The sequence below is a fragment of the Peromyscus californicus genome, unplaced genomic scaffold (assembly GCF_007827085.1).
Source record: "Peromyscus californicus insignis strain IS unplaced genomic scaffold, ASM782708v3 Scaffold_13__1_contigs__length_99412109, whole genome shotgun sequence".
Classification (NCBI taxonomy): Eukaryota; Metazoa; Chordata; class Mammalia; order Rodentia; family Cricetidae; genus Peromyscus; species Peromyscus californicus.
In genome coordinates, this window is record NW_026294424.1 from 33,852,422 (window position 1) to 33,875,715 (window position 23,294).

At 49.0% G+C, this 23,294-nt stretch overlaps 1 protein-coding gene across 1 annotated transcript in view; it reads left to right on the top strand.

The window, feature by feature from the left end:
• The first annotated feature begins 7,551 nt into the window (after positions 1–7,551).
• The window catches only part of LOC128108862 (proton channel OTOP1), a 29,277-nt gene continuing 13,534 nt past the window's right edge, over positions 7,552–23,294 (top strand). Inside the window, exons 1-2 of the mRNA XM_052735886.1 lie at positions 7,552–8,062; positions 21,128–21,264. Of these exons, the coding sequence (XP_052591846.1) occupies positions 7,666–8,062; positions 21,128–21,264 (534 nt within the window). The 5' untranslated portion in view covers positions 7,552–7,665. The remainder of the gene's footprint in view (positions 8,063–21,127; positions 21,265–23,294) is intronic.

Sequence of the window (23,294 nt, forward strand, 5' to 3'; positions counted from 1 at the left end):
CTTGTGCATTTTGTTAATATAAATTTGGGGTTAGCTTCTGTGTTTAGCTGTTTGCAGTTAATGAAGCCTCCTTTTAGAGTAGGTTACTCTGTTCTTAAGTGACTCCATGGCAACCAGTGTTTGTGCTTATTAGTGCAGACATGCTCCCATGATGCCTATCACAAGCATTGTGACAGATGCTTGTGGATTTGCTTCCTTGTGAAGTGACTGATGCCGTCACCACAGGGATTTGGGCACACCACACACCAACCGGAGGACTTCTAATTCTGAAACTGGAAACTGGAAATAATGCTTGTCTTTGGGGTTAGGGAAATAGAAGTGATGTTTGTAAGGCGCCCATGCTAGTCTCCAGGACGTAGGGCGCAGGCAGAACAAGAGTGGGGAGGAAAGAGAAACAGCGAGGTTTATGGCGGGTCACCCATGATCGGTAGAGTCCAGCCACTGTGGACCTCGTGTGTGAGGAGGTGTGTGGAGACTCTTACTTAGAATAGAGACCGGTCAGGCCGAGGTCAGAGTCAGCCAGCCAGGGGTGTCAGCAGTGAGGACCCAGGGCAGGCTGGAGACTGCTGACCTACCAGGTGGAGTGGTTGTCCGACCTTAGGGGACACGGCTCCGATAGCTGCTCACACAGATTTATAGACGCTTGGTTTGACTTTTGAAAATTCAATCTGTGGTTTAAAACCTGGTTAGACAAGGGCCAAATACTGTGGTCAACTAAGATGGTAGGGAGAAGACTCTGTTACTTAGGAGCCATTTAATACTTTCGTTTGAGCCAGGCCTGGTGGCACTACTCGAAGCTACTCAGGAGGCTGATGTGAGAGGATCTCAAGGTCAAGGCCAACCTGGGCAACTTAATGAGACCCTGTCTCAGAAAGAAAAGGCTGGGCCTCTGGAGTATTTGCCTGGCATACATGAGGTCCTAGTTTCAACCTCTGTTAAATAAGCAAACGCACACACACACACATACACACACACACGGGATCATTCCTGGTACTTGCCATGCCAAACTCCTATACACATTATTTCTGGAGTTTTTTAAAAATACTTTTACTTGTAATAGTGTGTGGTGTGTGGTCTCCGTGTGTGTGTGTGTGTGTGTGTGTGTGTGTGTGTGTGTGTGTGTGTGTGTCTGTGTGTCTGTGTGTCTGTGTGTCTGTGGAAAGGTTATGTATAAGGTGTTCACAGAGGCCAGAATAGGGTGTTGAATCCTCTGGAACTGCAGTTTCAGGCATTTGTGAACAGCTCTGGGTGCTGGAAACTGAACTCTGGTCCTCTGCAAGAGCAATATGTGCTCTTAACTGAGGGCCATCTCTCCAGCCCCTAACCCTTGTTTCTATTATAACCGTTAAATGAATGATGTGACGCCATCTTACCACATCTAAATAAGCCAAGGGGAGGAGTAACCCCTTGTGAGTGGTGAATATTGAAATGAACAGTTACAGATTCTGATCATCAAGGTTAGACTGTGACAGAATCAAGCATGTGCTCTGACTTTGACCGTCAGTGTGAAGATGAAGTTTTGACCCTGGCTCCTGGCGCTCAGGCTCTGATTCTAGCTTGGTTGTCTTGCTTGAAGCACCTCTGGGTGGTTTCGTGAGCAGCCTGGGTGGAGGCAGCCCTGGAGAAGCCAGGGTGTTAGGATGGACGGGAACATATCCAGAGAACAATGTCATCTAGTTGACAGTGATGGAAACCTGATGAGGACTTCCCAAGTCTATTGGGACCTGGCTTGGGAGGCGATGGATTTTCCTGGAAACCTGAAGCAAGTTCCTGACTAAATCTGCTTTCTGTAACAACAACAACAAAAAAATAGTCTCTGGGGGCTGGAGAGATGACTCCTGCTGAGCCAACATGAGGGCTGGAGTTTGGATCAACCAGAACCCATGAAAGAGACAGACATAGGTAGAAGTCCACCTGTGATCCCAGTGCTCAGGAGTCAGAGTCCCTGGAACAAGCTGGGTAGCCAGACTACTGTAAATAGCAATCTGTACTAGGTTCAGTAGAGAGAGACCCTCCCTGCTTTAACATGTAAGTTGAAGTGATAGCAGAAGACTCCCATGTTAACCTCAAGCCTTTACACATATACACATGTACTCTCTACGTACATGTGCTTCCACACATGTGAACATGCACACACACACACACACACACACACACACACACACACACACACACACACAAAGCCTGGATCCCCTTAAGCAAATGAAGTTCATCAGAGACAGCTGAGGTGCCACTGTGAACCACGTCTTGCTAAGGGTGGCAGGCAGTATGGTTGTGGGGGAGCGCCTGGGGACTGGGTTTCTGTGGCTGAGGTTGGGATAAATGTTCTTTGGAAAGTCCGGCGGTGCTGGAGATGGAACCCAGGGCCTCGCTCATGCTATGCGAGCTCTCGAGCACTGAGCTTCATTGCTGGCCTGTATTTACAATTTCTTGGAGCCTAAGCTCAGCATGCCTTGAAGTGGAAAGAGTTATGGATTCTATAGTCAGCTGTCTCCAGACACTTTAAAACTGAGGTCACGGTCTGTGTTGTTTTGTGCGCATAAGGTGTTAGAGCAGCACAGCCGTCCCTGGTTGGGGAGTCCAAGAATAGAGTATAGACTATTCCAGAAAGGAACATGAATTCATGGAAGGCTTGCAGGTTCTGCAACTGAGGAACACTCTCCCTATACCCCTGGAGTGTGATGATTCATTCCTAAACAATCTGAGCCTTAAGGATGGCTGTAGTTCTTTCCTCATTCAGTGGTTTTGAGACTTGTATAGCTCAGGCCAGCCTTGAACTTGTTACGTAGGTTGGGCTGACCTTGAACCTGCAAACTTCCTACCTTGGCCTTCTCAATGCTAGGATTACAGGCCTTTCCAACGTGGCCAGTTTACAAATCTTTTCATACCTTACTTTGAGTATAATCCTCATGCAGTGGGCTGAATCATTTCTGTTGGCATGCAGATATATCACACAATTTTCCTCCTACACACAAACATCACATTAGACTTCCTGGCATTTCTCCAGTGAGGCCCATTTCTTTGATTCAGCAAAACCATGAAGAACTTTCTGTCCACTTTCTATCTCTCTAGTCCTCCTTGGGAAAGAAATTACAGTGTGGGGTGGTGACAAATGCCTGTGACCTCAGCCCCTTGAGAGGCTGAGGCAGGAAGATTTTGAGTTTGAGGCCAGTCTGGGCTACATAGGAAATCCCATCTCAATTTTTTAAAAAAGGTCTGAGTATGTATCTCAGTGGTAGAGTGCTTGTCCAGCATGAATAAGATCCTGAGCTTGAGCCACAGAACCTTCAGAATAAAAAGCAATTACATGAAGTGTAAGGAATGAATTCCATCATGTGTGTGACAGAGAGGAATCACAAAGGATATGAAAAGCTCTGTCCTTGCCAGCCCATACCCTGGCAGGAGTGAACAGACCTGAGTCCAACGTGCAATAGCCCCAGCATCCCTCACTCCCCACAACATATGCTCCATCAGAACTTTCCTTACACGGCCCTGTGTTCCTGTCAGCAGGGGTCACTGGAGAGAGCCTCCCAGGTCTCCTCTGATCTTTGGACCCAGTCCCACTTGTGTCTGTATGTTCCGGGTACCTATTGCTGCATAACAAACCACACCCAAATGTACGTGGCTTGAAACAACGGCCACCATTTATCCTGCTCAGGAATCTGAAATGTGAGCAAGGGTTGGCAGGGACACTTTGTTTCCGCCTCACAGGGGCAAAACTCAGCTGAGACTGGGCAAGCCCCTTCCTAGATGCTTCCTTGAGGTTGGCTACAGTAGGTGCTGGCTATGGGGCTCATTCTTTGTTGACCTCTCCGTGGGGCAGCTTGGATTTCCCAGATTCAAAGGGAAGGGGTGTAGCTTTCACCATCCTTAAATGCATGTACGACCAGCTGACTTGCAGGTGGAGTCTACATGTCGGCATCCCAGTTCTGAGTAGGTAGCAGAGGGACGGTGACTCTGGGAGTCCACCAGCCTGTACTACAGCTGCTCTGACTTGGATCTTACAGCCCAACAAAGCCAAAGACACTTGGGGTGGCTTTAGCAAATGGTCCTAGATATGGTCTCGCAGGAAGACAGGATAATCACGGTACAGATCAAAAGGGTTGTAGAGTCAAAAAGGGCTGTCTAAAGCTAAGTTATTTTCCATTAGACAAACCTCTCTCCTGTTTTGGAGAATTAAGTGACCACAGGACTGCAGCTTCCATTATGAGCTGGGTATCATCTGATCTATCTAACTACGAGGTTGGGCATACACAGTGGTGTGTGTTGTCAAGCCCATGTGGCATATAAGACATTGAACAAGTTGATCCACATCCTTCCCAGACTGATACCTGCTTCGTGGCCTTGATTCTTTAATCCACATCTACAATAACATGAGACCATCTCACGATAGGAGAAGCAGCTCAGGCCATGTCTACTAGTGCATCTGCATGACAAGTTGGCACCAATCTAAAGTGGACAACTACAGCCTCACAGTCCCACCTAGCGCCAACCCTGGTGGACAGTAGTCAAGAAAACCCCTTCCTATGAGCAGAATGGAGACCAGGTGTCTTGTCTGAATAAAGAGCTGTGCAGAGCGGAAACCTGCACAGTGCCATGGATGGTTCTGGAAGGCTCAATGGTCAATGACTATCTGAAGACCAAGACGTGGGGAAGAGGGCTGAAGATGGATCTCCGAATGGATGCTGTATTAAGATCTGCATCTCAAAAGAACTCTTACCAACAGGCATCCACTGGGTTGAGTAGTTTAGTGCACTAACACACGGAAGGCTACAGTGAGCCCAGCAGTAAGATGGGTACCTTCTTCAAGGATCTGCCTGGAGGAGGTGGGGTTGTGTTGGACCCTCTTACCACAGAGGGAGAAGGGATTTTCTCCCCTGAACTGGACATAACAGGACCTCCTATCAGGCTGTTGGTGACAACTCCATCTGCTTGTCACTGTCATGAGATCTCACACACACTGATGAAGGAGACATGGCCACGGGAGGACTGGGAGCCTTAGATTACTCTGGAAGGCGTTTCTTGTAAGTATGAAGACCTAAGCTCAATCCCCAGAACCTACATTAAAAAAAGAAAGTCAGGGTGGGGCGGTGGTGGCTCACGCTTTTAACCCCATCTCTCAGGAGACAGAGCCAGGTGGATTTCTGTGAGTTTGAGGCCAGCCTGGTCTACAGAGCGAGGATCCAGGACAGGCACCAAAGCTATACAGAGAACCCTGTCTCAAAACAAAACAAAACAAAAAAAGCATGGTGGCAAACACTTGTAATCCAGTACTGAGAAGGGAGCCGTGAGTGGATCCCTGAGGCTCACTGGCTGCTCATCGTAGCCTACGTGACAAGTTGGGGTGGGGTGGGGAGCAGGAACGGTGCTGGGGAGTGACACTCAGGGTTGTCTTCTGGCCTCCACACATATGCACATACATGTTACCCCCCCCCCCCACACACACACACACAGCCACAGTGATCAATGTATTAGCTCAAAGCCCCTTTAGTGTGTACTGGAAGGTGTCTCTAGAAAACAAAATGACAGAAAAAGTAGCCCTGTGAGTGAGGTTTCTTATGCAGTTGGTAGTAGTATGTCCATGTGGATTTCCTACTTTGACTCCTATACTACCACCGTGTGTGGGAGGATCAGGAAACTGCCTGGAAGGTGAACAGGGATTAGCCATAGAGCTGCACGGAATGTGTGCAGGGATGCTCCACATTAGCCATGGAACCCATAGATACTTTGAATATTATTTCAGAAGGAAAAGTACCTCATTTTGACCTTGCCAGTAACCAGCCACCACCACAGGATGCTAGGAAAGGCATGCAGCAGGAAGGGTGACATGATGCATTTGTGGCATTTTCTCAGAGACCCAGTCTCAGCAATCAAAGGCTCTTTGGAAGCTGTGGGGTGGCATGGGTTTGGGACTAGGATGAAATTTGTGGGCTTTGAAAATGACATTTATTTATTTACTTATTTATTGAATGTGTGTGCATATCACTGTGGACCTGTGGAGGTCAGAGGACAACTTGTAGGAATGTCTTCTCCTACCATGTAAGACCAGGCATCCAAATCCGGTTGTCGGACTTGGTGGCAAGTGCCCTTACCTGCGGGCATCTGGCTAGTGCCATTTCAATCATTCTTTGCACACATCGGAAGCCCCTCCCCACCTGCCTCCTGCCTTCCATAAGAACAGCCATTCCAGCTATGGAGCTCTTGCAGACACTGCCTCCTCCTGGGAACCTCTCAGCCTTCTTACTAGGGGGCTTTCCTGGGTTGCCTGTGTCTCCTGGAAGAGCTGGACTGCCTTAGGGTTCCTGGTTAGCTCTCCAGTGCACCTAGTAAATGAGTGTATACCGTAGCATCTTACCTGACCATTGACTTCCAGGACTGTCCTGGCCCCAATGAGTCCTCAGGGTCAGGCACAGAGCGCAGAAAATATCTATGTGGGCTATTTGTATATAAATTGGATAAATGACCAAATGAAGGAATTTAAGAATGAAGGCAAAGCAAGATCCAGGGCTCACTGGGCCCAAAGTTTCCTGCCCGCTTCATCCCCTGCCCCCATCTTAGCAGTCATCACCAGCTGTTACAGTGTCTGTGTGCAGAGTTCCTTGCAAACAAAAAACATGGGTTTCCTTGTTAAATACGAAGAAATTGAAATCAGCTACACCAGAGCATTAAAACCAAGACGGAGCGGGCGTCTCGGCCTGTGCCCTGCCCTGCGCTCCACTCTCAGAGTCCGATGTCCCAATTGCTCCGCGTTGCCCTCTCGGACCACTCTGCAGGGCTTCCGGCTCTCCTCCAGGTCAGGGTCAACCTTAGGGCGCTCTTTCGCAGAAACAGGCTGCGCTTCCTCTCGGCAGCGGTTGTGAAAGGCTTTGGAATGTAAGCAACTGGACTCTATGCGACCACTGGGGACCCTTTTCCCGGCTCAGTTCCCCCTGGAAGCAAAGCAGCTCCGGAGGAGGACAGGAAGGGATGGCCTCTCCTTGGGTCCTGGCTCCGGTCTCAGCCAGCGTCGAGGCTCTCGGACAGGTCCCCAAACAGACACCTAAAGTGACAAACCCCAAAGACGCCTCTTCCTTGCTTCCCACCGAGCCAAACACACTCGTAGGTCGAGGGCAGAGAGACGAAAAGCACCCAGTAGACAGAGGCAGGGACCAGGACACACAGATGAGAAGGACCCATGTACACTCGTGCCCTGCGAGCCCACCCAGAATTCTAGGTTTCGGGGACACAACCCTCGGCGCAGCCACACCCCCAGCAACTCCTTGATCTGGCTCCCGCGACTCTGTATGTCCCTTGGCATCCCACCCCTCCCCGCCAGCCCCGGAGCTGGCGGGTGGCACCTGTTGCGGTCCCGCGTTTCCGGGGCGCTGGGGTGGGGTAGGCGGGCTGGGCGCGGGGGTGGGGTGCGGGTGGCACAGGCAGGGCAGAGGAGCAGCGGGGCTCGAGGCGCAGCTGCAGGGGCAACGGGCTGCAGGGACCGGAGTGGGCATCGGGAGCTCCGAGAGGGAGGCCGGCGACTGGGACCTGACCAAGGGCCTGGAGCCCTGGGGGAGGGCAAGAGCGGAGAGCACGGGCGAGCGGGGTTAGTGCCCAGAGGGCGTGGGGAAAGGACAGGAGCCAGCAGCAACGCGCGGGGCTGGAGCAGCTGCCTGGGGACCAGACTGGAAGATGCCTGGGAGCCCGGGCGCGCCCTCCTCTCCCGCAGCATCCGCAGGTTCCTTCCGGGACGCGCCGTCGGGGATCGCGGCATGCCCGCCGCCTCCGCTCCCCCTGGCCCGGAGGTCTCCACCGGCCTCCGGTCCCCGACGCGGCGCCAGTGTCCCGCAGAAGCTGGCGGAGACTCTGAGCAGCCAGTACGGGCTGAACGTGTTCGTGGCGGGGCTGCTGTTCCTGCTGGCCTGGGCGGTGCACGCGGCGGGTGTGGGCAAGAGCGACCTGCTGTGCGTGCTGACCGCGCTCATGCTCCTGCAGCTGCTCTGGATGCTGTGGTACGTGGGCCGCAGCTACGTGCAGCGCCGCCTCATCCGCCCCAAGGACACGCACGCGGGCGCGCGCTGGCTCCGTGGTGAGTGCAGCCGGGCCGCCCTCCACGCCTCTCCTTGAGATCAGACTTCAGCTCTATGCCTCATCTCTCCTGCCTTCCCCTCGGGTTTTCCTTCTCTACCTTTAGGCTCTGCTCGAAGCTCTCCCTGTTTAAAGTTCTGTTACAACGTTTCAGGCCTGGTACCGAGGCCACACTTCCCCTCTTGGCACTCAAGGCTTCTAATATCTGGCCTCAGATGACCTCTTTTCTTTGGAGCCCTCATCCTGCCAAAGACTAAGTTCCAGTCGCTATTGAAAGCCCCCAGGTCTTTGCATATTCTGTTCCTTCTCTTGGAATGCAATTCCATCCTCACCTCGGTCCTGTTTTCCGGCCAGGGCTAAGACCTTCCTGAGCCTGAAGCATATCCTACCACCCCATTCTGTGTTTCTGCACACACCTCCACCCTTGCTGTGGCCTGGATACTTTTCTCATCCAGGCAGCAGCCTCCCCACCCCATTGAGGGGAGCCCGTGATCCTCGGTCCGAGAGCCACATAGGCCTGCCTTGGAGGAGGTGCTGGGAGGATGAGGGGAGTCCTGAGGACATGGTCCCAAGGGACACCCTGACCTAGTCAAAGGGGGCCAAGGCCATGCAGGGCAAAGGGAGAGGGCTGAGATCCAGGGCAAAGGGAGCAGACCAGATCCAGGGCAAAGGTGGCCTCCTCCCGCGGCTTTCTCTCCTTAGTCTGTAATTTCCCATAGAACTGCTTCCCAGTTTTTGCACACTTCACCTCATACCTTGGTTCCCTCTGACCCCAGCCCCTGGCTGAACCTCTGCAGATGGGGATCTCGGGCTGGAGGGGACCAGACGATGCTTTGTGTGTGTGTGTGTGGGGGGGGGCGCTTCAAAGGTATGAACCACCCCCCCCACCCCCCCCCACCCCACCCCCACCCAGGGCCCTTTCATCGAGGCCATGGGGATTACCCTCTTGCCTTGAATAGATACTTTCAGGGATTAGTTTATCTTGCCTTCAGGAAAATTGTACACTGCCACAATCTGCCTAAATTCTCCAAGATGGAGATTTTAGGGAGCTCACAGGTTGGTGAATTATGAATGGCGAGGCGGGCAGTCAATGTAACATAAACTGACAAGACTGGCGCTCTTACCCCAGGATGTTGACATTTTGCCTCTTCTTTCCAGAAGCATCCTTTCTTCCTCACTCACCTCTTCTTCCTTTTTCCTTCAGCTCCTCTACCTCTCCCCTTCCTCCCGACTTTCACTTCTTCTCTTTCCTCACTTCCTGTCCCTCTCCTGCGCCATCTCTTTTCTCCTTTCTTGCTTCCTTCCTCTAGTCTCTTTCCTCTTGTGCCCCTTCCTCTTTCCTTCACTTCCTTTATCCTTCCCTCCATTCTTCCCTCCTTTTCTCTCTGACTGGTCCTGTTATTTCCTAAGGTTGGAAAGCCAGAGGAAGAAGCAGGGCAAGAGCACAGACCAAGATTCCCTTGTGGACCAGCCTCATGTCTTTCAGACACCATGGAGAGATGAAGTCGATTAGGCTAAGAGAGAACAGCACATAAGAAGCTGGGCAGCCCCTCGGGAAATGGTACCCAGGAGGAGGGGAGGAAGAGAGGGAGAGGGGAGGAGACAAGAGGGAGGTCAGTTGGATAACAGAGGGCTCACGATGTCCATATGCCCAGAGTCCAGAGGAGGCCAGGACTCCAAGCAATGCTGAGTGGCTGGCCTAGGGGACTGTAAAGGCCAGTGTGGGGTCCTGGGGGAGTCTGGTACCACGGAGAAAGGGGGAATCAACATGGGCTCTGTGGGATCCCAGGTAACACCTGGGAGAACAGCACGCAGTAGGTTGTGTGGACCCTCTGGAAGTCATCCTGTAATAATGTAGCCATTCTGATGAGGCACATGTGCTGTGCAAATGCTGTTGGCCCTGGAGGACACGGCTTGTACTCCCCACTTCCGTCTCCTTCAGCTTTATGAGCCCTAGCTCTCACATGAATTGGATAAGAATCATAGGTATCTCATGGAGAAGGGCAGGAAGATGTTGAGGGAAAGAAGCTTGCCATGACCTGGCCATTCCTGTGAACAGATGGGTTCATTTGGGAACAAAAAGACAGTTACCGTACCAAGGTGTCGAGAGGAAGCACCCTGGCCCTGGTAGGGTCTGAGGTTTCCTTTGGACTCTTAGCTGGAAAGACAAGTTTGTGGCAGAATCTCAGCCCTGTCTCTATGGGGCTGGTGGGGATGGGTGGTGGGTCGTGTGGGTGGGGAGACAGAGTGGGTGATGGGTGGTGGGTGGGTGGGCTTGTGGGCATGTCCTGAGGCTGATGCTTTGGGATGGAGCACTCCTCAAGCCCTGCCCCTAGAACTCCAGGCACTGAGGTTTTCCATGGAAAGTTGTGGGGCTTGGTTTGGTCTGGAAGGCATCTCTCTGAGCAGGAAATATTCCATTCTACTTCCTATGAGGGAGGAAATACTTCCTTAGCAATAAAAAAATACTGACCCACTTGAGTAATTGGTAGTAATGTTGCGCCATGAGCCTCTGTCTTTGCTGACTGAGGAAGGAGTTCCTCTAGAAGGGATGACTGCAGCCTAGGAACCTGTGCCTGCCTCCTGAGCAGCCAGTGAGCAGACTTCTTAGCATTAATCACCACTTCCCGCTTTCCTTGCTAGCCTACTCCAAATGTGATGAAGCTGGGAGTTTTTCCCCCTTGTTTTTTGCCTGTCTCAAGACCAGAGATACTTTGAACACAAGTTCTGGAAAGAGTGAAGGTTACAGTTGTACTTATTGAGTGTGTTTGGAATGCCAGACTCATTACAGTCACTTACAGCTATTTTGGGGATGGGGAATCTCCCCCGAATTTATTCTACCATTCCGATTTTCACAGTGTTTGCTTTTAAACGAGGCACATCTGTACTTGTGCTTTTCCAGACCTTTGTCCAGTATGCTACCACAGGCCATCCCTGGAAATAGGCGGCATGGGGACTGAGATCAGTGTTCCTAATGGACCAGAGGAAAGGGGACAGATGTGAGCTGCCTATGAAAGGCTAGTCCGGGGTGGTCATAGGACAAGCTGCAGAGGTGACAGCAGAAAACGTAGTGGTTCCTGCTTGGAAGGAGGTTGTCTACGGCGACACACTGAAGGTGTGTGTGTGTGTGTGTGTGTGTGTGTGTGTGTGTGTGTGTGTGTGTGTGTGTGTGTGATGGTGTCATCAGGCAAGTTGGCCATGAACAGAAGAAGGGGAGAAGAGAAGGGAGTGGAGGAGAAGAAGCGAGGGAGGGGAAAGAAGGAGGAGAGAAGAGGCAGTTGGGCTGGAGGACAGGCTGTCCTTGCCTCCAGTTGTCATCTGCCGACTTCAGCGCAGGTACAGCAAGCTTGAGACCATATCCCGAACTCCACTTTGCATCTCGGAATGGTGGCTCATCTTAATCCTCAGTCCTGCTTTCCTGCAGGCAGAGCTCCTCCAGACACTCTGGTTTGCTTGGGCTTCTGTCCCTGTCACTGGCATAGTGAGCCCAAGTCCCTGCCTGAGATGGTTCCTCAGTTCTCCCATTTGAAGCAAACAAAGCTGATGATAATGCTGTTGATGTCTTTTATAGTTTGAGTTTATAACATAATTACCCACATCTCCTTTTCCTTCCCTCCCTCCAAATCCTCCCATGTATCTCTCCTTGCTCTCTTTCAAATTCAGCACCTCTTTTTCATTAACTGTTGACTGCCTGATGCCAGTTCCACAGCTGGAGCACTCTTACCACTTTGCCTTGGTGTCCTTGGCCATTGTTGTGATGGCATTACCCTGACAAAGCAACTTAAAATAGAAAGAGTTTATTTAGCTCAGAATCTCACAGTCTGAGATTACAGTCCAGGGAAGTCACAACATCGGGAGCTTTGAAAGAACCGGTCACTTCACATCCACGTTCAAAAGCAGATAACAATGGATTAATACATGCATACTGGTGCTCAGAGCGCTCTCTCTCTCTCTCTCTCTCTCTCTCTCTCTCTCTCTCTCTCTCTCTCTCTCTCTCTCTCTCTCCTCTTCTCTTTATTTAGTCCATGGTCAAGCATATGAAATGGCGCTGTTTGCATTCAGGCTGTGTCTTCCAAATTCAGTTAACTCAAATTCCTCAGAGGCATGACCACAATCTAGACAAATCCACATTGAGACACCCTTCTCAGGTCATTCTGGAGTGTGTCAGGTGGGTCATCACACATCTCAAAGAGAGACCCCCCCACCCCCGTGGATCAGATCCCATTTTCCCTTAGCCCTCAGTCTGCTTTCTGCCTCGGTAGATTTGGCTGTTCTGGAAACTTCCCCGAGATGGATGTGTACTCCTGTGGTGGCTTCCTTTCCTTAAGGGCGGAGTTTCCCATGTCTAGAGGATCTTGAGATGGTGTTGCCACTGCCTGGGGATGCTGACAAGGCTTCAGAGGAGGCTAGCATTCTGTCCCTGGAAATAATCCCAGGGGTAGGTGGTGTGACAGTTTGACAGTACAGATAACAGGCAGGTGACATCCCCTGTCCCCTTTTCTCTGTCTTTTGAGCAGGAGGATCTTGGACCCCTGCCCTGCACAGTAGGGGAGGAAGCCTTGCTCTGCTTGGACTTTTGCTGGGGCAATGTCTCAAAACGACTTTTACTCAGGGGCCTAGACTGAGAGCCCACTCTGCTTGCCTGGCCCTGCTGGTCTCTGGCAATGGAGAGATGCATGGCTCATGCAGAGTGGACAGAGGAGGGCAAGAAGAGGGGAGACAATGCAGGGTGCCAGACAGCGATGGATGGAAGCATGGCTCCTGGGCAGGGCATGGAGCTTGTCTGCCTCAGTTTCCTCATCTGTAAAATGGGGTTACGCTGTTGTCTATTACATCAAGTTGGCATGAGAACCAGGGACTACATGCATGCAAACTTCTTAGAAGAGCTTCTGAGAGAAGTAAATATGTTATTACTGTGAAACAAATGAGTCATGAGTATAATGCACAAGGTAGGGGCAGATGAGGAGTCTGGAGGAGATTGGGGGCTTCGGGAGTGATCCTGAGACCCACTATGTGGAAGTCAAAAAGACAGGTACCAGACCTTGGCTTTGTCCCATGGTTCATGGGGACCCATCACAGGACAAGGGAGATAGGTGTACCCAGCTGAGGTTGGGAGATGGGTACAGAGGGGGAAAGCGGCAGTGATTCTGAGACTCGTCCTGAAGCCTTGGTGAGTCTTGCCAGCTCCATCCCCCTTCCTTCCCTTCCTCTCCCTCCACTCCCCTCTCCTTCCCTCCCTTCTCTTTCACTCTTCTTTCTCTTCTCTCTTCTCTCTTCTTTTCCCTTTTCTTTTTTAAAGACAGGGTTTCATGTGCATACCAGACTGGCCTCAACTTTCCTATGTACTGAGGATGACTGTGAACTCCTGATGCCCCTGCCTCCACCTTCCAAGTGATTACAGGCATGCACTCTCACACCTGGATTATGCACTGCTAGGGATTAGCAGCAGTTCTCTGTGCATGCAAGGCAAATAATCTGCACCTCCAGCCTACATTCATTTTCTTACGGCCCAAAGCCTAGATGCGGTTTAACATTCTTTGGAAAGAAGTAAGAGTATAGGGGTCTCAAAGGTGTTTGTAGGACAGTGTTCCTGGGGGGAAGAAGAAAGGATGTTGAGTCCAGAAGACAGCAGTATGTGGCAGTCCCACAGTAGGACATGCTATAGGCCTTCATCTGTGAGCTTTGGAAGATCCCACTTTTAATAAACAAGTCTCACCTGGAAAACCCTTCCTGCCACTTTTAAGCTAACTGCAGCTCCTGGGTTGCTGTTCTTATGACACCAGCTCACCATCTGCCTAGTACCAGTCCTGCAGGAGATTGTATTATCCAGTTACTGTTTGTCACGCTGAACAGACCGTGAGTTCCTGAAGGTTCAGGCACTTCCTGAATGTACTCTCCGTGGTGTCCTGAGATCCAGCATCAGGCTTAATGTATAATGAGAGCCACATGGTGTCTGTAGAGTAAATGAATCAGTGGAGACAATGTGTGATGGGTGGTTGATGGGTGGATGGATGGGCTGATGATGAATGGGGCAATGTATGGGACTGGTGGATGTATGTGTAATTGAATGTAAGATGAATAGATGTGTAGGTGTATATGTATATATATATATATATATATATATATATATATATATATATATATATATATATATATATATATATATATGTATGGGTGAGTGGATGGGCTGATGTATGGGGGAATGTATGAATGGATGTATGAGTGAGTGTCTTAATTAATATTCTATTGCTGTGAAGAGACCCCATGACCACAGCAACTCTTATAAAGGAAAGAATTTAATTGGGACTGGTTTACGTTTCAGAGGTTTAGTCCATTATCGTCATGGAAGGAAGCATGGCAGCATGCAGGCAGACATGGCACTGGAGACGTAGCTGAGAGTTCTACATCTAGATCTGAGGCAGCAGGAAGAGAAAAAGATGCTGAGCCTGGCTTGAGCATTTGAAACCCCAAAGACCACTCTAGTGACACACTTCCTCCAACAAGGCCACACCTCCTAATAGTGCCACTCCCTGGTGACCAAGCATTCAAATATATGAGCCTATGGGGTCCACACCTTTTCAGACCACCACAGTGAGTGAGTAGATGGATGGGTGGATGATGCCAGAAGCCCCAGGGAAGAGGGTGGAGAGCTCTGAGAGTCTGTCAGCAGTTCAATATAAGGAAGGACTTTCTAACTGAAGCAACAGCCACTGCATTGGATGACATACTGTGAGGGATGGTGAGCTTCCCAGCATGCATGTCCAGCTGGAGGCCAGATGATGGCTGGTCATGATGCACTGGGGAGTGTCTTTCCAGGGAATAGACTCTGGGACTGTCCATCTGAAAGAAGCTAGGGTTCACTATTCTAGACTCCTAGGAGGGTCTTTGATGCCCAGCAGCAGAAATGAGACTGGGTATCTTGGGCAGTTCCTGGATTACTGTCAAGTAATATAGTTAATTGATTATATTTTTATTGATTTTTTATTTCTTTTACATTTGTGTGTGTGTGTGTGTGTGTCCGAGCGTGTGTGTGCGTGCGTGAGTGTGTGTGTGTGTGTGTGTGTGTGTGTGTGTGTGTGTGTGTGTGTGTGTGTGTGTGTGCATGCCTGCCACAACATGCATGTGGTGGTCAGAGGACAACTTGAAGAAGTTGGTTTTCTCTTTCTACCATAGGGGTTCTGGGATTGAACACAGGTTGCCAGGCTTGGTGGCAGAAATAGGTTCCTCCTAGGGGGCTTTTCAACTTGATTCCAACTCATTACGTTTTCCTTTTGGGTGTAATGAAGAGAGGGTATTGATCCCAACTATATACCTTTCTGGGTATTCCAAGGGGATTCTATGGAATGACTCACTGAGTCTTCTCAGCACCCCAAGGCATTGTGGGAGGCATTATGATTATTATCCCATATTACAGATCGGGAAACTGAGGCACAGAGGTTACATAAGTGCCCAATATCTCAATCAATAAATAGGAGAAAACAAGACTTGAAGCTAGCTAGGCAGCCTCTCTGCCACATTCCATTTTACTGCCTCTTAGGGCATGATTGACACTTTTCCGTGTTCTATAGACAGCAAAATTGTATGCTCTGTTTTCAGATGAGGCAAAGTTTTACACAGAGAGAAAATTAAGTGATTTGATTCTTCTGTGGTTTCAAATATTTTGTCTATTTGACCGGTCTAGTTCTGAAAATTTCTGCTCTATTTTTAATCAGTAGCAGTTATATATAAAAGCAAATTATTATTATTGTCATTGTTTTTTTGAGACAGGGTCTCACTGTGCAGCCTTAGCTGGTCTGGAACTCACTATGTAGAGCAGACTGGCCTCGTACTCATGGAGATCCACCTGCCTCTGCCTCTCAAGTGCTAGGATTGAAGGCGTGCGCCACCATAACTGGCCCAAAGTTCTAGTACTGAGCCTTCATGCACTGTAAGATTTTCCTCATGCTCTCTGTCTCGTTGTTCGTAATGTGAAGGATTCTTTGTTCTAAATTCCATATAGTCTGATAGTAGCATTCCCTTCCCACTTTCTGTTTGTCTCGCCTGCTTCCCCTCGCCCACCCCTAACCTTCCATCACTAACCACTTAGTCATAGAGAGAGCATGTTTCCCTCATTTCATTTCTAATTCAGCCTTTCTGACCTTGCTTCCTGGTAAGTGAGACAGTTCTGGGTTCCTGTATGGTTTCCATACCTGACTCTTGTTTCTATTTTATTTATGATGATAGTGATTATATTTTACATTATCCCTCATGCTTGCCTTTTAGAATTACCGTATTTTTAAATTGTTCTTTGATAATTTGACACATGTATGCAATGTATTTCAGATCATATCATCCTCCACTCGCCCACACCAGGTCATCTCGGATCTCTTCATGTTTGCCTTTTTTTTCCTTTTCTTTTGAGCACTTGGAATTTTCTTCTTTTCTGCCCCACAAGCCTCAAGTCTGTCTAATTTTCTCTTGTCTTATAATCTAGGGCATGTAACTCTCTTTATATTTGGAGGAAAAAAATACTAAATGCCTGCTCCAGCAAGTCGGCCTGCCTCCTGCTCTGCTATGCCCTGTGCCTCCTGCCTCTCCGGACCATCCGGACTTACCTGCTTCTTCAATCTCTTGTCCCTGCTGCCTCCACGTTCCTTAACTTGTCTTTTCTCATCACCAGACTTCCAAAGCCTTTCTTCTCTTCCACATCTGGCCCTTCTCTCACCTATAGGCTTTGCAGAGACAGCATCCCACCTTCCAGATGTTCACTCTGTGAGTTGTCTTCACAGAGCAAGCCACCCACACCACCTCGGCAGTTTATCTCCAGACATTTGAACTCAGAGTCTCATCTAGTAAGCTATCTCTCTCCTTGACTGTTCTCTCTCATCCACCAACCCATCCTTCTGTCTGTTTTTCAGTTCATCTGTCAATCTGTCCATCCCCCCCACCCCCACCCAGTGCACTTCCAAGCGTTTACGAAGTGTATTGGTCACCATTGTCCTTCCTTCCCTTTCTCCCTCTTTGAACTCTCTTCCAACTACTTCGCTGGCTTGTCAGACAGCTGGCCAGATCACATAGCTCCTTGCTCTTCTCTATTCAACTAGCTTCCCTCAGAGACTCCTTTCCTGACCACCTCCATTAGCGGCTCACTCTCTGTCCCACACCACATCCCTTCCGGTCCACAGCGCCTCTGCCTGCTCTTCGTACATCTTGGTTTTCTGTCTTCCCCTCTAATGTGTAGAAGCTCCCCAAGAAGCTTTCCTCTCCTCTTCTACTGACTTTCATACCTCCCCCCCCCATACCCAGGACAGTGACCGACTCACGGTTGATGTGACTCACAGCTGATGTGCAAAAGTTCATTGTAGAATGAGTTGTATGTTGTCTCTCAACAACTTTCTCTCTTCTGGCCCAGCAGACAGGTGACACCTCAGCTGGAAGCCAGGTCTATGGACTTTTTTTTTTGGAGAAACTCCTACTGTTTTCTGGTCTCCCAAGCTGCACAAGAGAAGCCTAGTGTCAGCTCACCCCCTATTCTTCTTCGATATCCTAATTTGTACCATGCTGTCCTTGTGAACATTTGTTTCTTCTCCTCTCTCTTTCTTTATCCTTGAGTAGGTGCCTTATTCCATGTTGTGTTGCTGTAACAAAATACCCAAGGCTCGGTACTTCCTAATGTAAACATCATGATTCTGATGTTTGGAGTGTTTAAAGAGCCTGGGGCTAGTATCCTATCAAAGGTCCCCTTACTGTGTCATAGCAGCCCAGAAGAGCAGAAAGTGGGCCAGTGGCATATGGAAAGGGCTAAGCATGTGGATGGCCTCCCCATAGCAACCTGCTCTCATGAGAGCAAACAGGGGACACAAGAGAACTATATTAGTCTTTCCTAAAGACCATTTCCAATGATCTAAATACATTCCATTAATCCCCACCTTTAAAAAATTTATTAGCTCCGAGAATTTCATACAACGTAGGTTGTTCATATTCTCAGATCGACTCCCCGTCTTCCCACCCAACTTTGTGTGTGTCCTGATGGAGTAATATCCTCTCCTCGTCTTCCCACCCAACTTTGTGTGTGTCCCGATGGAGTAATATCCTCTTCCCACTTCTCCTTTTAAAGGTTCTACCCCGCCCATCATCACACTGAAGGGTGAGCTACCAGCACACGAACCTTGGAACACACACAATCTACAACCAAACCCAGATGGGAAGAGACCTCAGACTGTGTCAGTAGATGAGTGAGTGGATATAAGGAAGGAAGGGAGGACTTCGGACTGAGAGGGCCAGGGAGGGTTTCATGGCAGAACAAATGCACTGTCAATCACTGAGACACTCTAGAGCACTTTGGGGCCCCAGAACAACCTCATCTACCCACTAGGGAACTTGTTAGAGATACTGTGAACCCCACCTCGCACCTACTGAGTCAGAAACCGGCATGAAGCACAGCAGTAGGAGCTTTATCAATGCTCTTCCCAGGGCATTCTGATGCATGCTCAGGTTTGTACACCACTACTGTAGACGGTTTTCATTTAATGGGGGGGGGGGGAATCGAGTCTAGGGTTAGGGAGATGACATGTAGGAACACACACACCTGTCTGGTACCCAGGATCCCATAGTTCAGGGCTTAGCTCTGGCCACCCAACCAGGCTGCTTCATGTGGTCTTGTTACCATTATTATTATTATTATTTTATAAATCAGAAAGAACCTTGTATTCATCAGCCACTCTGAAAGCACTGGGATTGAATCTCCACTCTGACAGAGGTTCTGATTTCACTGGGGATTTGCCAGGATTCACAAAACACAACTTCTCGTCATTTCTATAGGGCTCCGAGTGGCAGCAGTGAGCTGGGCTGTGGCATTTCCCCAGAGGTGGCTCTGGCGGCGTGTAATGCGATCACTCCTGCCTGGCTCTCACCTTGGTTCCCCAATGCCCAACTCATGTGATCCAGTTTCCTCTGTGCGTGGGAGAGGACATGTGAGTCAGGTCATTGATGCCAGGAGGGCCCAGGAGCTTGGACACTACCCACATGTCCGGCACAGCTGCTTTCCTTGCCCAGATTTGCATTTGTCCAGCACCTTCCAAATGGGTTTTGTAATTCCTGGCCAGACTTCTCTATATGTGTGGGTTTTTTCCAGTCAAAATCATTAATAGTATAAAAAACTGCTTAACTCTTCACCTTACCTGGCACCTTTTCTGATTGCTAGTAGAGATGCTCTTACTATTGAGTTTTAAGAAGTCAACTTTCTAGTTTACTTTCATGTATGTGTGTGTGTATACCTGTGCATAGGAGTTTGTGTATATGTGGAAGATGTATGTGATTAGAGAATGTCTTTAGTGTCACTCCTCAGGTATCATCCCCTTGCTTGAGACAGTGTCTCTCACTAGCCTACTACTTCACCAAATAGGCAAGGCTATCTGGCCAGCAAGCAAATTTCCCATCTCTCCATCTATGGGATTACAGGTACATGTGGCCATGCCCAGTTTTTATGTGGGTAGTGGGGATCTGAAATCAGGTCCTCATGCTTGCCAGGAAAATGCTTCAAAACAGCATCATCTACCCAGCCCTTGTTGTTTGTTTGTTGATAGTACCTATCTTAGGGGCTGGAGAGATGGCTCAGGGGTTAGGAGTACTTGCTATTCTTGCAGAGGACCAGGATTTAGTTCTCAGGACACCACAACCATCTGTATCTCCAGTTCCAAGGGATCTGATGCCCTCTTCTGGCCACTGAAGGCACTGCAAACATATGGTGCACATTCATACACCCAGGAACACACACATACACATAAAATTATTAAATAGTATTTAACAGTCTTAGCAGGGATGACTTGCTGTTTGTGGTGGTTTGAAAGAAAATGGCCCCCAAAGGGAGCACTATTAGGAGGTGTGGCCTTGTTGGACTGGGTGTGGTCTTGTTGGAGGAAGTGTGTCATTGTGGAGGCAGGCTTTGAGGTGTCATACATGCTCAAGATACCAATACTGTCCAGTGTCTCAGACCACTTCCTGTTGCCTGCAAGCCAAAATGTAGGACACTTGGCTACTTCTCCAGCACAATGTCTGCCTGCATGCCATCATGTCGCACCATAATGATAAAGGACTAAACCTATGAAAATGTAAGCCACCTCAATTAAATGTTTTTTTCTTTATAATAGTTGCTATGGTCATGGTGTCTCTTCACAACAATAGAAACCCTAACTAAGATAGTCTCTTGGTCTTGGCTTGCCTCTCCTTAATGTTTAGTGATTTGGGGCACCTTTTCCTGTACTTTGTGGCTGTTTTTATATCATCCTTGGAGAAATGTCTGTTCAGGTTCCTTTGGCTGGTTTCATTCTGCAGATGTCTTTGTAAATGCTGTAGATATTGATGGCTCTGTAGAAAGGTGTCTTAGTTAGGGTTCTATTGCTGTGAAGAGATACCATGACCATGGCAACTTTTATAAAGGAAAACACTTAATTGGGGCTGGCTTACAGTTTAGAGATTTAGTCCATTATCATCATGTCAAGAAGCATGGCAGCATGCAGGCAGACATGGTGCTGGAGAGAAAGCTGAGAGTTCTACATCTGGATTGGTGGGCAGCAGAAAGAGAGCGTGACACTGGGCCTGGCTTGGCCTCCTGAAACCCGAAGCCCACCCCCAGTGACACACTTCCTCCAACAAGGCCACACCCACTCCAACAAGGTCACAGCTCCCAATAATGCCAATCACCATGAGCCCATGGGCGTCATTTTCATTCAAACCACCACAAAAGGTAATTTTCAAATATTCCCTCCCATTTTTGGTGCCCTCTTTCTTTGTTGAGAATGTTCTGTGGTTCACACACCTTTTCATTTTGATACATTGATGGATCCAATCTCATTAGGCTTTCTCTTACATTTTTTCCTAATAGTTTTGCCTCTTTTAGCTTTGATAGAATTTTTGAGTTAACATTTGCATACAGGATAATGGAAGGTCCAGTTTCATACTTTTGCCTGTGAGTGCTGAGTTTCCCACGGTGTGGTCTCGGCACCTTTCACCCACATGCTCTAGAGTTGACATGATTTGTTTGGGATGACACTGTGCATGCTAACACACGTGTGTTTCTCCTGCCTAGGAAGCATCACATTGTTCGCATTCATCACCGTCATCCTGGGATGCTTGAAAGTCGCATACTTCATTGGATTTTCCGCGTGCTTGTCAGCCACAGAGGGCGTTTTCCCGGTCACCCATGCAGTGCATACGCTGTTGCAGGTGAGCCATCGGTGCTTCCTCATGCTGCCTCTGCTCCTGTGCAGCTGGTGTGCAAAAGCCCACAGCATCAACACAGATAGCGGGCAGGGCCCTATTTAGGGTATTTCTGTGGCTCCTGTCAGGAATCATGAGCTGGTCCAGGCGCTTCTCTGCAACACTGGGACTCTTGTTTCCCCTCTTGTGGGCTGGAACCTTTTATAACACTATGAGGTTCTTGTTTTCAGCATGGACGATGAACTTTGTTTCTTTAAGAAGTAAGGATTTGATAGATGCCATTTGAATGCATAGCTCACGGGCAGAAAACACACCCCCTGACTGCAGAGAGTCTTAGATAGACCCCGGTGTGGCACCTGGCCTTAGTGGGGCTCTTTAGTGGCTGAGAGTTACTCTGATAAGGAAAATCATGGCCAGCATCTTTATAGCACTTGAGGACACACAAAGTGTTTTCTTGTGTTGAGTTCTTGTCCCCAGCTGGTGACCCTAGTTTTGGAGGCCATAGAATCTTTAGAAGGTAGGTCTTGGCTGGGATTTTGATGGCTACAAACACAACCACTGGGTCTGGCCTTGTTCCTGTCCCTTTCTCTGCTTTTGGTTTGACATGATATGACAAGCCTCTGTCACACACTCCTGCCACCATAAACACCATGAGGGGACACCCGCACAAGCCTTCCTCCTTTTAGCAGTTTCTGTCAGGAATTTTGGTTCAGTTTGATGCAAAGTAACAAATACAGTGTTCGTTGATGGATGGATGGATGGATGGATGGATGAGGAAAGATGCTATGTATCCACAAGAGTATACTATTCAACCATAGCAATAGTGAAATTCCACCACAGGCAGCAACATGACGGAGCTGGAGGATGTTGCATGAAATGAAATCAGTCCAGGATGAAGACATGAGCTCATGTTGCTCAGCTTGGCCAGGAAGGCTTGGAACTCCTGATCTCCCTGCTTCTACCTCTGAAGTTCTGGGACGATAGGCCTGTGTGTTAATACTTCTGTTTATGTAGTGCTGGAGATTGACCACAAAGCTTCTTGCATGCTAGGCTGGCACTCTACCAACTGAGTTGAGAGACAGACACCGTGCTCTCACAAGGACAGTAAAAGGTTGATCGTGTGGAAATGCAGAAAGAATAGTGACTACCAGAGCCTGGGAAGGCTGTAGGTGTGTAAGGGCTGGAGAGAGGACAGCGACTAGGTACAGAAGGTGGCTGGAGAGGAGCAAGAAGGTCTACTGTTCTACAGCACAGCGGAGGGAAGGGGCAATGATGGGCGGCAGAGATTAACTGAGTATTTCCAAGTAACTAGTAGAGCCGGCATGTTCTCAACATAAAGAAACGAGCAAAGGGGCTCAGCCGTTAAAGGCACGTGTGTGCAAGCCTGGAGACCTTAGTCCAGGTCCTGGAACCAATTCCACAAAGTTTTCCCTTGACCTCCACATGTGTGCGCATGCGCACGAGACACACACACACACACACACACACACACACACACACACACACACACACACACACAATGACTCTATGTGCTCATTGCACACTGCACGTGTGGGAAGTGCACTGCACAGCATAGCTATGTCCAGTTAGTGTGCTAATCAATAACAAGCATATTTTAACACAAGAACAGATGCTAGGTCATCAATCTTTTCTTTACTCTTTTTTAATTTTATATATCTAAGGTGTATACCATGATGTTTTCACATATGTACACATGGGAGATGTTTCAGTCAAGATAATTGCTATATCTGGTGCCTCGGTTTCGCTTCTTGGTCTTATTAGTGGGGAGAGCACCTCTAAGGCAGTGCCAGCAAGCCTGCAGTAGACAACACAATATCCCGCTGTAACCCTTATCTTGGCCATCAGCTCTCGAGACAGTTGTCCTGTATGCTTGCCGGTTTGGGCCCTTTGCCTGCATCGTCCCACTCCTGCCCCCACTCAGTCTCTGTTCTACTGTGTATTCAAGTCTTCATTTTTGAGATTCCATATTTGGTGGGCTCATGTACTGTCTGTCTTTCTGTCCCTGGCACACTTTA